The 13832-nt window shown below is 58.3% G+C and overlaps 1 protein-coding gene across 3 annotated transcripts in view; it reads left to right on the forward strand.

Moving 5' to 3' along the window:
- Positions 1-13832, forward strand: part of RASGRF1 (Ras protein specific guanine nucleotide releasing factor 1) — a 38401-nt gene that overhangs the window by 19697 nt on the left and 4872 nt on the right. Inside the window, exons 11-23 of one of the 3 annotated variants that reach the window (XM_054168904.1) lie at positions 353-416; positions 1636-1772; positions 2452-2534; positions 3407-3655; positions 4396-4766; positions 6275-6400; positions 7469-7639; positions 7887-7999; positions 8572-8684; positions 9627-9687; positions 11374-11477; positions 11820-11904; positions 12751-12948. In XM_054168904.1, the coding sequence (XP_054024879.1) occupies positions 353-416; positions 1636-1772; positions 2452-2534; positions 3407-3655; positions 4396-4766; positions 6275-6400; positions 7469-7639; positions 7887-7999; positions 8572-8684; positions 9627-9687; positions 11374-11477; positions 11820-11904; positions 12751-12948 (1875 nt within the window). The remainder of the gene's footprint in view (positions 1-352; positions 417-1635; positions 1773-2451; positions 2535-3406; positions 3656-4395; positions 4767-6274; positions 6401-7468; positions 7640-7886; positions 8000-8571; positions 8685-9626; positions 9688-11373; positions 11478-11819; positions 11905-12750; positions 12949-13832) is intronic. The other 2 variants (XM_054168905.1, XM_054168906.1) reach the window with 2 other exon arrangements.

The raw sequence follows: 13832 nt of genomic DNA on the forward strand, positions 1-13832 counted from the left end.
CCCAGGACTCACCACTCTCTAGGTGGAAGTTTTGCAGCTGACTGAGCAAGAGCCTCCCGGGAGCTGCTGGCACTCAGGGAGCAGCCTGGGGGGCTGCAGCCCATGGGGGTGGTTGGCAGCGACAGCCATGGGCTTTTGGGGACCGTGGTGTGAAGCTGGTGTGACCTACTCTATGGACCAGGGGGCTGTGGGTTGCAAATGGAGACCCCACCGGTCAGGATGTGGCCCCAGGCTGTGTCAGCACCCCCAGCAGCACCCTCCTGGGGTGATGGGACAAGGTATGGGTTGGGGGTCTGGGGTGCAGCCCCCTGGGTAGGATCCTGCCCCTGAGCCCCCCCTGCCATCCCCGCAGAACGGCGTCATCTCCCTCATCGACTGCACGCTGGTGGAGGAGCAGGAGAGCACCGATGAGGATGGTAGGTGCCCCCATCCCACCTGCATGCCCTGCTCAGCCCCTACCCAGGGGGGTACCCTTGAAGAAGGGTGGGCTTGTGGATGTCCCAGCAGGTGCTGAGCAGACAGGGCCATCTCAAAAGCAAAGCTGTGGCTGCTCCAGGATGCTCTCTGCTGAGGTTTCGCAGGGCACAGGCTGGTGTGGGTTGGAAGGGACCTTTGAAGATGCTCTTGTCCAACCTTACTGCCATGGGCAGGGACACCTTCCACTAGACCAGGTTGCTCCAGGCCCCATCCAACCTGATGTTGATGTGGGTTCTCCACAACCTCTTCCAACCTCTCCACCACCTCATGGCAGAGTCTCCTGCTGTGCACCCCAGGCAGCTTTGGGCTCTCACCCCGTGGTGAGGGTGTGCAAAGCCCATGGCCAGGGACATGCCAGGGGTGTGGGTCCTGCTGGAGGCTTCACCTATCGTCAGAGCCTTGGCACAGGGTTGCTGCTGGAGGCAGCTGCCATAGTCCAGCATGGGGAGCGATGGCAGCGTGGTCAGTGCTGCTGCTGTCCCCTGTCCTGGCACTGTGTCCTCTGGGACATTGCTGTCATCCAGCTGTGTGGTGTAAAACCAGCTGCAGCAGAGCTGGAGCAAGTGCTGAACACTCGAGGAGGTCAGGATCTGGAAGCCTTCTGCTGTGAGACCAGGCTGGAGAAGAGAAGGCTCCAGGGAGACCTTTTGGTGGCCTTTCAGGACTTCAAGGGGCAAATCAGAAAGTTGGGGACAGACTTTTGAGCAGGGCCTGTTGTGACAGGACAAGGGGGGATGGCTTGAACTAAAGGAGAGAGATTCAGACTGGAGAGAAGGGAGAAATGTTTGAGCCTGAGGGTGGTGAGTGCCTGACCCAGGTTGCCCAGAGAGGTGGGAGCTGCCCTATCCCTGGCCTCTCGTTGCAGATGTGCCTGATGACTGCAGGGGGGTTGGACTGGATGAGCTTTAGGGTCCCTTCCCACCCAAACCAGTCTGGGATTCGATGTTTCTGTGCTGTCTTTACTGTGCACCAGCCATGCACGTTCAGACCTTCCCCTGCCCTTTGCACTCACCGAGCCTTTGCCCAGCAAACCCACCCCAGCCTCACCACTGACACCCCCCCAACATCCAGCAAACTCCTCAAAGATCAGACCTGTGCTGGGATGAGGGCCCAGGAAGCTTTTCAGTGATCACTCTGTGGGGTTTCTCTACTCCAAAGCCAAAGCATCTGGGCAAGACATCGACCATCTCGACTTCAAAATCGTGGTGGAGCCCAAAGATTCCTCATCCTTTACCGTGATCCTTGTGGCCTCATCCAGGCAGGAGAAGGCTGCGTGGACCAGTGACATCAGCCAGGTAGGAGAGAGCTGGCAGGAAGGAGGTGGTGTGGGGCAGCATCCCAGGGGATGGGCAGCGGCTCTGGGCACCCAGAGCTGTCACCTGGTGTTTGCTGGGTGGCCTCGAGCTGCGGTAGCACCCAGCCAGGTCTGTGTTTGTGTGCTTCCCTGGCAACATTTGGGTGCTTGGGATCTGCTGCAGGCTGAAGTCTTGCTACATCAGGCTGGGATTAGCAGCATGGGTGGACCTTGGGCATCCAGGTTCCATGCAGAGGGTGACTTGGGGGTTGATTCTCTAGCCTAGAGTAGAAGAGGCTGAGGGGAGACCACCTGGCTCCCTACAGCTCCCTGAAAGGAGCTTGGAGCCAGATGGGGGTTGGTCTCTTCTCCCAGGGAACAAAAAACAGGACAAGAGAAGACAGCCTCAGGTTGCCCCAGGGGAGGTTTAAGTTGGACATGAGGAACAATTTCTTGCCTTTGAGGGTTGTTAAGGCCTGGCCCTGGAGGGGTTTCAAAGCTGTAGAGATGTGATGCTGAGAGGGTTAGGGTGGTGACCTGGCAGTGCTGGGTTGGACTTGATGATGTTAAAGGTCTTTCCAACCCAAGAAATGCTGTGACTTAATATCCAAGCCAGGTGGGCAGTGGGGATGTCCTCACTGCCTCCACCTTCTCCTACCACCCACCCATGTCGCTTCCAGTGTGTGGACAACATCCGCTGCAACGGCCTCATGATGAACGCCTTCGAGGAGAACTCCAAGGTCACTGTCCCCCAGATGATCAAGTGAGTGCTGCTGTGCCTGGGCACTGCAGAGGGCACCAGGCTCTGCATGGCTCCAGGCCACAGCTTCAGAGGCATCTGAGTGCTGCCAGGAGCTGCCCCTTGGCTTTGCCACGTGCTCGTTGGGGTGCGGGACAAGCGTGGTGCTGGAGGTGGGGTGAGGGACACGTGGGACGAGGGGGTCCAGACAAAACTGGTGGGACACAATGGGTCCAGACCCAGTGGGGTGTCCCCTCATTGACCACCCATGTGGCTGTGGGCCTTCTGTCTCCTGGGAAGAGGCTTGGACTTTGGGATGGTCTCTCAGGGATGGTCTTTCCATGTGTTTCACCCAGACCCCTGCCCCATGTGATCACAGATCCATAGGCTCACAGAATGCTTTGGGTCGGAAGGGACCTTAAAGATCATCCAGTCCCAACCCTCTTGCCGTGGGCAGGGACACCTCCCACTAGACCAGGTTGCCCACAGCCTCATCCAACTCGGCCTTGAACACCTCCAGGGAGGGAACCTCCACAACCTCCCTGGGCAACCTGTTGCAGTGTCTCGCCACCCTCCTAGTGAAGCACTTCTTCCTAAGATGCAGCCTCAACCTGCTCTCCCTCAGCTTCAAACCATTCCCCCTCGCCCTGTTGCTAGACACCCTCACAAAAAGTCCCTCTCCAGCCTCCCTGTTCTGTCTCATTCTGGGGTGTGGGTTCCCCAGCTTCTCCCTGGGGGTTTCCTGTGGTTCTCCTGGGGATGCCCCAGGTGAAGGAGGCTCCTTCGCTGCCAGGCACCCGTGCGTCCTTTGGGGGGGGGATGGGGGGCAGCTGCTGGCCTGGAGCAGCTGTTGGTCTGCTTGCAGGTGGCAGCAGAGGTGTCTTGTCTCCCTGCAGGTCTGATGCCAGCCTCTATTGTGATGATGTTGACATTAGGTTCAGTAAAACGATGAACTCCTGCAAGGTGCTGCAGATCCGCTACGCCAGCGTGGAGCGGCTGCTGGAGCGCCTGACCGACCTGCGCTTCCTCAGCATCGACTTCCTCAACACCTTCCTGCACTCCTACCGCGTCTTCACCACCGCCCTCGTCGTCCTCGACAAGCTCATCACCATCTACAAGAAGCCCATCAGCGCCATCCCTGCACGGTGAGGCTGCCCTGCCGGCGCCGCTCTGCCCGCCCCGCTCGCCGGCTCCGGGTTCAGGGCAGGCTCCCGGGACAGCCCTCTGCTCCCCGCACCTGCCTGGCCCCGGTGCCACCCCCAGGGCTCTTTCATAGCTTCGTGGAATGGGTTGGGTTGGAAGGGAGCTTGAAGATCATCCAGTTATAGCCCCCTGCCGTGGGCAGGGACACCTCCCACTGGAGCAGGTTGCTCAAGGCCTTTCACCTGGTCCCTGTGAGTTGCGATACCCTCAGAATGGGGAAGAATTCCAGACTGGTTTGGGTGGGAAGGGGCCTTAAAGCTCATCCAGTCCAATCCTGCTGCAGCCAACAGGGACAGCTACAACTGGAGCAGGTTGCTCAGAGCCCCAGACAACCTGACCTGCAGCAGTGCCAGGGATGGGGCATGTCCCACGTCTCTGCACAGCCTGGGCTAGGGTCTCACCACCTTCAGCATGAAAAGTAAATCATAGATTCATAGAATGGTTTGGTTTGGTTTGGAAGGGACCTTAAAGATCATCTAGTTCCAACCCAAGCTCCACGGGCGTCCCTGCTGCTGGGAGGGCTGGGTGGTGGGAGCAGGGTGACAGAGGCTCATGCCAGCTGTGTGCCATGCTCTATGGATCCTCTGAAGACCCAGCGCTGCTGGAGCTACCGATGGAGACCTCGAGGAGCCCTCAGGCAGAGCTAGGTTTGAGTTCAACCTTTGCCTGTCTCTCCCCCCAGGTCCCTGGAGCTCCTGTTTGCAAACAGCCAGAACAACAAGCTGCTGTACGGAGAGCCCCCCAAGTCCCCCCGAGCCAACCGCAAGTTCTCCTCCCCTCCGCCCCTCTCCATCACCAAGTCCTCGTCCCCCAGCCGGCGCAGAAAGCTGTCCCTCAACATCCCCATCATCACCGGGGGGAAGGCGCTGGACCTGGCTGCCCTCAGCTGCTCCTCCAATGGCTATGCAAGCGTCTACTCCTCCATGGCCCCCTTCAGCAAGACCACCCTGGACATCAACAAGCTCTACGTGTCCAGCAGCTACCCCAACAAGATCCCTGACGAAGGAGAAGCAGCCAGCGAGAAGCAGGAGGAGCCGCTGCCCAGCAAGCAGAGTGAGTCACTGGGGGTCTGCAGGAGGGTGGGCTCCAGCCCAGGGGGGGCACTGGTTTTGGTGGGAGCTCTGTGGAGGACACAGGGACATGTGTGGTGGAGCAGGCACGGCGTGCCCAGGGAGTTTGTGGCAGGCAGTGTCTCTGTGCACGGCTGGGGGGTGGGCACGGGGAGCTCTTGCCCCACCAGCAGGCACACAGCAGCCCCCTGTCTGCTGGGGAGACTGGAGGTAGAGGTGGTGGAGTGGTGATGGTAGCGATGGTGGAAGAGGTGGATCAGCAGTGTGGCTTTGGTTTTGGGCCCCCTCACTCAAAGAAGGACATTGAGGGGCTGGAGAAGGCCCAGAGAAGGGCAACAAAGCTGGTGAAGGGTCTGGTGAGGAGCAGCTGGGGTTGTTGAGCCTGGAGAAAAAGAGGCTGAGGAGAGACCTTCTGGCTTTCTACAGCTCCCTGAAATGAGGTTGGAGCCAGGTGGGGGTTGCTCTCTTCTCCCAGGGAATAGGTGATGGGACAAGAGGAAATGGCTTCAAGTTGCCCCAGAAGAAGCTTAGGTGGACAGGAGGAACAATTTCTTGTCCTTGAGGGTTGTCCAGGCCTGTCCCAAGCTGCCCAGGGCTGTGGGGGAGTCCCCACCCCTGGAGGAGTGTCAAAGCAGTGCTGATCTAAAAGATCTCTCTTCCAACCCCAACCATTCTGTGATTCCATGATCCTTCCTCACTGTGGGTTGTGTGAGCACCTTCTGTACCCAGGCAGAGGCTCTGAAGAGGGCAAAGCCTGTCTGGGAGGTGGCCATAGCTGAGGCAGAGGACAACCCAGCCTGAGCTTCAGAGCCAGGCTGCCCCAGCTCCTCCTACAGCCTTCCACTGGGAGGGAGGCTCCATGTTCTGCCCCACACGGGCTGGAGCTCACTCGTCATCCCAGTGGCCAGCACATGGGCAGAGTCTTCCAGCTCCTTGTGAGAGCAGGACAAGAAACCCACCAAAAAGTCTGGAGAAGAGCAGGCTCCAAGGAGACTTCATTGTGGTCTTCCAGGATCTGAAGGGGCCCTACAAGAAAGCTGGGGAGGGACTTTTTAGGGTGTCAGGGAGTGATAGGGGGATGGAAAAAAAATAGAAGTGGGTAGACTCAGGTTGGATGTTAGGAAGAAGTTCTTCCCCATGAGGGTGGTGAGAGACTGGCAGAGGTTGCCCAGGGAGGTGGTGGAAGCCTCATCCCTGGAGGGTTTTAAGGCCAGGCTGGATGTGGCTCTGAGCAACCTGCTGTAGTGTGAGGTGTCCCTGCCCATGGCAGGGGGGTTGGAACTGGCTGATCCTTGAGGTCCCTTCCAACCCTGACAGTTGTATGAAAGCCCCACCACAAAATCCCACCCAAAGCCCACTGCAGCTGCAGGCTCTGTGTGGTCACTTGTGCCCAGCTGGGATGATGCAGGCTTTGGGAGGATCTGGAAGAGCTGAAGTGCAGCTGGATGTGGCCATGTCCAGCAGGGCTGGTGATGGGTTCCTGTTCCTCAGGCTCCGAGGTGTCTGTCCGGGAGGAGTCGGACACAGACCCCAACCAGAGCGACGAAGCTGAGGCTGAATCGTCCCCAACGAAATCGCCAACCACTCCCAAGTCCACCAAGGGCAAAAATTCATCAGGTAATGAGTGAGCCAGGACCTGTCCTGCTTGGGGCCACCTGAACCTGGCCATGAAGAGCTGCAGCAGATCTTCAGGGCTGTGGAGAAGGAGGACTTCACCCTTTGTGAAAGGGGACAGGGAAATGCTGATGCCTCTGCCCCTGTCCCAACACACATCCTGCTGGAACAGGTTGCCCAGGGAGGTTGTGGCTGCCCCCTCCCTGGAGATGTTCAAGGCTAGGTTGGATGAGGCCTTGAACAACCTGTTCTAGTGGGAGGTGTCCCTGTCTGTAGCAGTGTGTTGGAACTAGATGCTCTTCCAAGTCCCTTCCAACCCAAACTATTCTGTGGTTCTTCTCAGCCCTCTCCTTCCCTCCCAGGTCTGATCTGGTACTTTAGGAGCATTCAAGATGTGAGCTGCTGGAGACGTGAGCCAGGGCTGGCATCAAGCATCAGTTTGTCTGCCCAGGTCTCCACTGTAGCCATCTGAACACCATATCTAGCTCCTTCTGAACCCAGCTCCTGCTAAAGCCATGCTGGAGAAATTCAGGGCAAGGCTTGACAGGATGCTTGGTTGCAGGGTTTAGTTGATTGGGTGGTGTTGGATGATAGGTTGGACATGATGATCTCGAAGGTCTCTTCCAACCTGGTTTATTCTATTCTATTCTATTCTATTCTATTCTATTCTATTCTATTCTATTCTATTCTATTCTATTCTATTCTATTCTTTGTGGTGGTGGCATCCAAAGCTCCCTTAAACTATGAGCTCCATCCAATCTGTGCCCACCTAAAGCAGGCAGCCTTGTGGTGTTAGCTGCTGGCTGGGGCTTTACACCATGACACCATCTGCTTTGCCCCAGCCCTGGTTGGGTAGAAGCCAGCTCTCCATGAGGAGCAGACCCATGCTGGCCACCTGCACCTACTTACCTCCATGAGCCCCTTTCTTGGCATGCCCTGACCTCGTGAGCCCCTTTCTTGGCATGCCCTGACCCCAGGAAGGCTGGCTGGGCACTGGGGCTGCAGGAAGGGACCCACCTGGGCCAGGGAGCTGGGCACAGTGATGTCAGGTGGCTGCTTCTCCCCCTGCAGATTTCTCCTTGTTCTCCTACAACAACGGTGTGGTGATGACGTCCTGCCGGGAGCTGGACAGCAGCCGCAGCGCCCTGTCCGCCGCCTCCGCCTTCGCCATCGCCACGGCGGGGGCCAACGAGGGCACCCCCACCAAGGAGAAGTACCGCAGGATGTCCCTGGCCAGCGCAGGTACCCTGCCCGGGGGGCACCGTTCTGGGGCGCCCATTCCTTACTCTCCTTGGCTGGGTCACCCTTGGCTGGGAGACGACCCCCGGAGCACCCCCAGCCCAGCACCCGCGCGCTCCGGGTGGTAGGCACGGGGTGCCCCGGGCATCCTCAAGGTTGGGGATGCCTGGGGAGATCTGGCTGCTCCTCCCAGCCCTCCTGAGCATCTGGGGGAGGGGTTCCTGATGGGAATCTGAGGGGTCTTGGGCAGTTTCAGGCTTCCCCACGGACCAGCGTAATGGGGACAAGGAGTTTGTGATCCGCAGAGCGGCCACCAACCGCGTCCTCAACGTGCTGCGGCACTGGGTCTCCAAGCACTCACAGGTGGGTGCTGGGGGATGGGGTCCTGGTCACTCCTCACCCCCAAGCTCCAGATAGGAGGACACTTTGGCACCTTCTAGTGAAGGAAAGGAGTGGATGTGGGGAGGAGATTCAAGCTGGGGAAGGGGAGCCCTGGTGCAGAATGAGAGGCTGGAGGTGGACTGGGACAGAACTGGCATCTGTGGTCATTCCCCAGCTTGGCTTAGGAGAAGAGGAGCAGCTGCAGGGTCTGATTCCTGGTGGGGTTTCCATGCTGGGGTCAGGGTTAGGAAGTTTGATGGCTTTTCCTTGCTGTCCCTCTCTGCTGCTGGGACATGGAGTGGTGCCATACTGGTTGGCACACCTGGGAAGCTCCTGTGCCCTTCCCAGGCTGGGTGATCCCAATGGAATGGCACAGAATGAACCTTTCTGGATGGTTCCTGTCTGGGGGGTGCTGAGGGGTGGGAATCTGGGAGGAAGAGGCAAGCTCAGCCCTCAGCCCACCTGATGCTGGCAGCGCAGGGCCATGAGTCTCAGCCAGGTTCCAGGGGGCAGGGAGCAGAGCACATCATGTGTGTTGGTGCTGGCCTTGGCAGGACTTTGAAACCAACGAGGAGCTGAAGTTCAGGGTGATTGGCTTCCTGGAGGAGGTCATCCACGACCCCGAGCTCCTGACCCAGGAGAGGAAGGCAGCCGCCAACATCATCAGGTGAAGGGCTGTAGCTGGGGGTGGCTTCTCCCAGGTGCTGCTTTTGGCAGCTACTCCCTGATCTCCCCTGGGATAAGAGCAGTAGGAGGTCCCCAGGACAGTGCTGGGGAGGAGGACAGGTGGTGTTGGCATCAGGAACTGATGGGAGACCATGGGTGTGATATAATCCCCACCGTCGTGCAGACATGGCCAAGGGCTGGAAGCCCTCTGCTGTGCGGCCAGGCTGAGAGAATTGGGGTTGTTCAGCCTGGAGGAGAGAAGGCTCCAGGGACACCTACTGGTGGCCTTCCAATGCTTCAGGGGACTGATCAGAAAGCTGGGGACAGACTTTTGAGCAGGACCTGTTATGACAGGATAAGGGGTGATGGCTTGAGGGAGATTCAGACTGGAGGGAAGGGAGAAATGTTTGACCCTGAGGGTAGTGAGAGCCTGGCCCAGGCTGCCCAGAGAGGTGGGAGATGTCTTATCCCTGGACCCATTGCAGGTCAGGTTGATTTGGGCTCTCAGCAACCTGCTCTGGTTGCAGCAGTCCCTGCTGACTGCAGGGGGGTTGGATTAGATGACCTTTAAGAGTCCCTTCCAACCCACCCCAGTCTGGGGTTCCATGATTCTCTGGTTCTGTGTGGAACCCACTGAGCCCATGGCCCTTCCTGCTGTTGGGCAGTGGGACAGCCCCTGTGGCCATGGGCTCTTCTGATGAGCTCTGGACACCCAGGCTATGGCCACCTCATGCAGTGGCCAAGACAGCAGTGTCTTGCTGCCCAGGTGACCCACGTGGGGCCAGCTGTGGCCTTGGCTGAGGAGTTTTTTTCTCCTCAATATGAGAAATGGGACCTGGAGATGTTTAACCTGAGCAGCTGCTAGGGCCTGTCGCAGCCCTGTGGGAGCTGGGCAGCTCTGGGGCTTTCCCAGCCAGACTGATGCTGTCTTCTCTTGCCATAGGACCTTGACACAGGAGGACCCAGGAGACAACCAGATAACCCTGGAGGAGGTGGTTCAGATGGTAAAAACCTTCTCTTCACCTCTCCACCTGGTAGCTCAGCGTGGTGGGAAGGGAACAGCTGAAGGTCCCTGCGCCCCTGCACACCCAGCTGGGTGGAGAGCAGTTCTCCAAGCTTGATGCCCAGCCCTAGAGCTGCAAAGCAGAGTGAGGTTTTCCAGGGGTGGGGGCAGCTGTGGGCACAGCTGGATCTGCTCTGGGCAGAGGCAACACTATTCCACTGGGCACATTAGATAGTTGAAGAGGGCATGGAGATGTGCCTGCCTGCTGCTGCCAGTGCCTGCCTGAGGGTTGCAGGAGAACCCCATGGGCTTCTACCCTGTCCCCTGTGTCCCCAGACCTGCACTGGCTCCATGTCCCAGGAAGGTGGGATGGATTCCAGGCCCTCAGAGTGGCTGCAGGGTGCTTGCCACCTTCCTGCTTTCAAACCCAGCAGTGTTTGCTCCCAGAAGAACTCCAGAGCCACTTGAAGTTGGGCTGGTACACCTGGAACAACAGCAGCTCTGTGCCCAGGGGCAGCTGGTGGCTTCTGGAGTGGCTGAGGCCCCACTGGCAGGGGAGGTTTAAGCTTTCATCTGTAGCCAGGAGTAGTGGGAAGTCCCTGTGGAGGAGGGAGGAGAAGGGCAAGCAGAGGGTTTCACTCTGCCCCTTGGCTGGGCTGCAGAACACACAGACCCTGCAGTGGTGGGGAGATGAGTGGGCCCTGGACTTTAGGGTGTATGCTGGGGTGAGGGGGCTGTAGGCTCCCTGAGCCCCTCCTCATGAGCTGGGGGTGTGCATTGTGCTGTATACTGGACCCTTGGAGCCCTCCTGCGTGGCACTGCTGGCAGCGCCCTGTGCTCAGGTGCTGCTGCTGCCCCCCACCCCCCCAGCCTGTACCCACCCAACTTCTCCAGGGGCTCTTGAGCCCTGAAGTGGAGCCCAGCTGGTGTTTGCTTTCCAGGAGCTGCTTTCACAACCCCTTCCTTGGTCAGGAGGGGATTTGGCAGCAGCTGTTAACTGGTGCTGGCTGGGAGGCCTTCTGGGAGGGCTCCTGGGACTACCTCACCCATGGGTGCCTGGAGCCACCCTGCCTTTCCCCAGCTCCTGCTCTGCAGAAGGTGCCCCAGTGGTGGCCACCCAGAGGCCCTGGCTGTTCTCAGGGTGAACAGCATGTCCTGCACCTGCAGTGTGGTACTCCTGCACCCCTGTCCCCATGGCTCTGGCCAGGGGACAGCAGCCTGGCCTTTCTGTCCCATGCTGGGAGCTGTTGCAGGAGCTTCTCCTGAGGAGGGACAGAGGGAGATGCTGCTGCTGGCTTCCAGGAGGAGGAGGATGTAATAGAACTTCAAACTGTTCCCTCATGGAGAACCTCATGTTTGTGGTCTGGGGCTGGAGGTTCTCGCTGCCAGCCCTGGCGGCTCCAAGCACAGAGCACCCAAACTCCCCTCATGCCACCAAGTGGCACTCAGCCAGAGCCAGGCAGTTGGCATGGGGGATAGCCCTGTTCTCCTGCTTTTCTGCACAGGAGAAGAAACTTCTTTGGTGTGAGGGTGCTGGAGCCCTGGAGCAGGCTGCCCAGAGAGGTTGTGGAGTCCCCTTGTCTGGAGAGCTTCCAAACCCACCTGGACATTGTGCTCCCGGGCAAGCTGCTGTGGGTGCCCCGCATGAAATGTGCAAGTTCTTACTCTGCTCTCATTTGTTGCTCAGGCTGAGGGAGTCAAAGCAGAGCCCTTTGAGAACCACTCAGCCCTGGAGATCGCTGAGCAGCTGACACTGCTGGATCACCTGGTCTTCAAGAAGATCCCCTATGAGTGAGTGATCCCCAGGAGTGAGGATGGGCTGCTCTGGTCACCCAGGGCTCCACAGCCACCAGTGAAACCCAGAGGGTGCAAAGCCTCCCTCGCTGCTTCCCAAGCAGCCCAAATTTGAGGTCTCACCCTGTGGTTTATCTGCTGGTGTCCAGAGTGTGACCAGCTTGGAGAGAGCTTCCTGTGCCTATTGCACTTCCAAGGGCATCCTTATGGTGCCTTTCCAGCTGCGTGGGGGTGAAAGTCCTGGCCTCTCCAGGCTGTGTTGTTGCAGTAAGGCTTGCAGGGTTTGGGTGTCCCAGAAGAGTGGGAAATAAATGTTGACCTGAATGTTCTGGTTTGCAGAGAGTTCTTTGGGCAAGGCTGGATGAAGCTTGAGAAGAACGAAAGGACTCCTTACATCATGAAGAACACAAAACACTTCAATGATGTAAGTGCAAAACAGCAGGGGACAGGCAGACAGGCAAAGATCATCAAATCCCAGACTGGATTGGGTAGGAAGAAACCTTTAAAGGTCACCTAGTCCAACCCTTCTGCAGTCAGCAGGGACATCTGCAACTACAGCAGGTTGCTCAGAGCCCCAAACAACCTGACCTGGAATGTCAGGCCTGAACTTGGCACGCCGAAACCTGTGTTCAGTTTTGGGCCTCTCTCTCCAAGAAGGAGAGGTGGTGGAAAAGTTCCAGAGAAGGGCAATGAAGCTGATGAAGGGTCTGGAGAACAGGGCTGGGGAGGAGCAGCTGAGGGAACTGTGGTTGTTCAGCCTGGAGAAAAGGAGGCTGAGGGGAGACCTTCTGCCTCTCTAACTCCCTGAAAGGAGGCTGGAGCCAGATGGGGGGCTGGTCTCTTCTCCCAAGGAATAAGTGACAGGACAAGAGGAAATGGCCTCAGGTTGCCCCAGGGGAGGTTTAAGTTGGACATGAGGAACAATTTCTTGCTCTTGAAGGTTGTCAAGCCTGGCCCAGGGCAGTGGTGGAGTCCCCATCCCTGGAACAGTTTCAGATCTGTGGAGATGCGGTGCTGAGGGCCATGGTTTGGTGGTGAGCTGGCGGGGCTGGGTTCGCGGTTGGACCCCACGATCTGAAAGCTCTCTTCCAACCCAGACAATCTGGTGATTCTGTGGAGCAGCTGGAGAGGAAATCTCCCGAAGAGCCCCTTGTAGAGCAGGGTGCTGGGTTGGCCTTGGTGATCCCGAGGGTCTTTGCCACGCTGGGTGTTTGTGTGGCTCGGTGTGCAAAGCCGTCCTGACGGCCGGCTGGCGCCGGTGTGCCCCCAGGTCAGTAACCTGATCGCCTCGGAGATCATCCGCAACGAGGAGCTGAACGCCCGGGCCAGCGCCATCGAGAAGTGGGTGGCGGTGGCCGACATCTGCCGCTGCCTGCACAACTACAACGCCGTGCTGGAGATCACCTCCTCCCTCAACCGCAGCGCCATCTTCCGCCTGAAGAAGACGTGGCTGAAGGTCTCCAAGCAGGTAGAGGGGCACGGGGCAGGGGGTGCGCCTCTGCCCGGGGGCTCGGGGAGGGTTGGATGGGCTGGGGAGGTGCTGTGGGGATGACGCTCTGCAGCTGCCTGGAAGGAAGTTGTACTCATAGAACTGTTAGGGTTGGAAGGGACCTCAAGGGTCCACCGGTTCCAACCCCCCTGCCGTGGACAGGGACACCTCACACCAGATCAGGCTGCTCAGAGCCACATCCAGGCTGGCCATAAAACCCTCCAGGGATGAAGCTTCCACCACCTCCCTGAGCAACCTGTGCCAGTGTCTCACCACCCTCAAGGGGAAGAACTTCTTCCTAACAGCCAATCTGAAACCAGCACCAGAACAAGAGGATGCAGTCTCAAGCTGCGCCAGGGGAGGTTTAGGCTGGATGTTAGGAAGAAGTTCTTCATAGAAAGTGAGATTGAGCATTGGGATGTGCTGCCCAGGGAGGTGGTGGAGGCACTGTCACTGGAGGTGTTTAGGAAGAGACTGGATGGGGTGCTTGGTGCCATGGGTTAGTTGATTAGATGGTGTTGGGTGATAGGTTGGACTTGCTGATCTCAAAGGTCTTTTCCAACCTGGTTAATTCTGTTCTGTTCTATTCTGTTCTGCTCTGCTCTACCCATTTCTATTCTTGTTCCATTCCCCCCAGTCCTATCACTCCCTGACACCCTCAAAAGTCCCTCCCCAGCTTTCCTGTAGGCCCCCTTCAGATCCTGGGAGGCCACGATAAGGTCTCCTCAGAGCCTTCTCTTCTCCAGACTGAATAGCCCCAGCTCTCTTAGTCAGGTGTGGGTCAGGCTCTTCTCCCAGGCAACTAGTGACAGGACAAGAGGGCATGGTATGAAGCTGTGCCAGGGGAGGTTTAGGTTGGATGT

Source organism: Dryobates pubescens, chromosome 17, assembly GCF_014839835.1.
Source record: "Dryobates pubescens isolate bDryPub1 chromosome 17, bDryPub1.pri, whole genome shotgun sequence".
NCBI lineage: Eukaryota > Metazoa > Chordata > Aves > Piciformes > Picidae > Dryobates > Dryobates pubescens.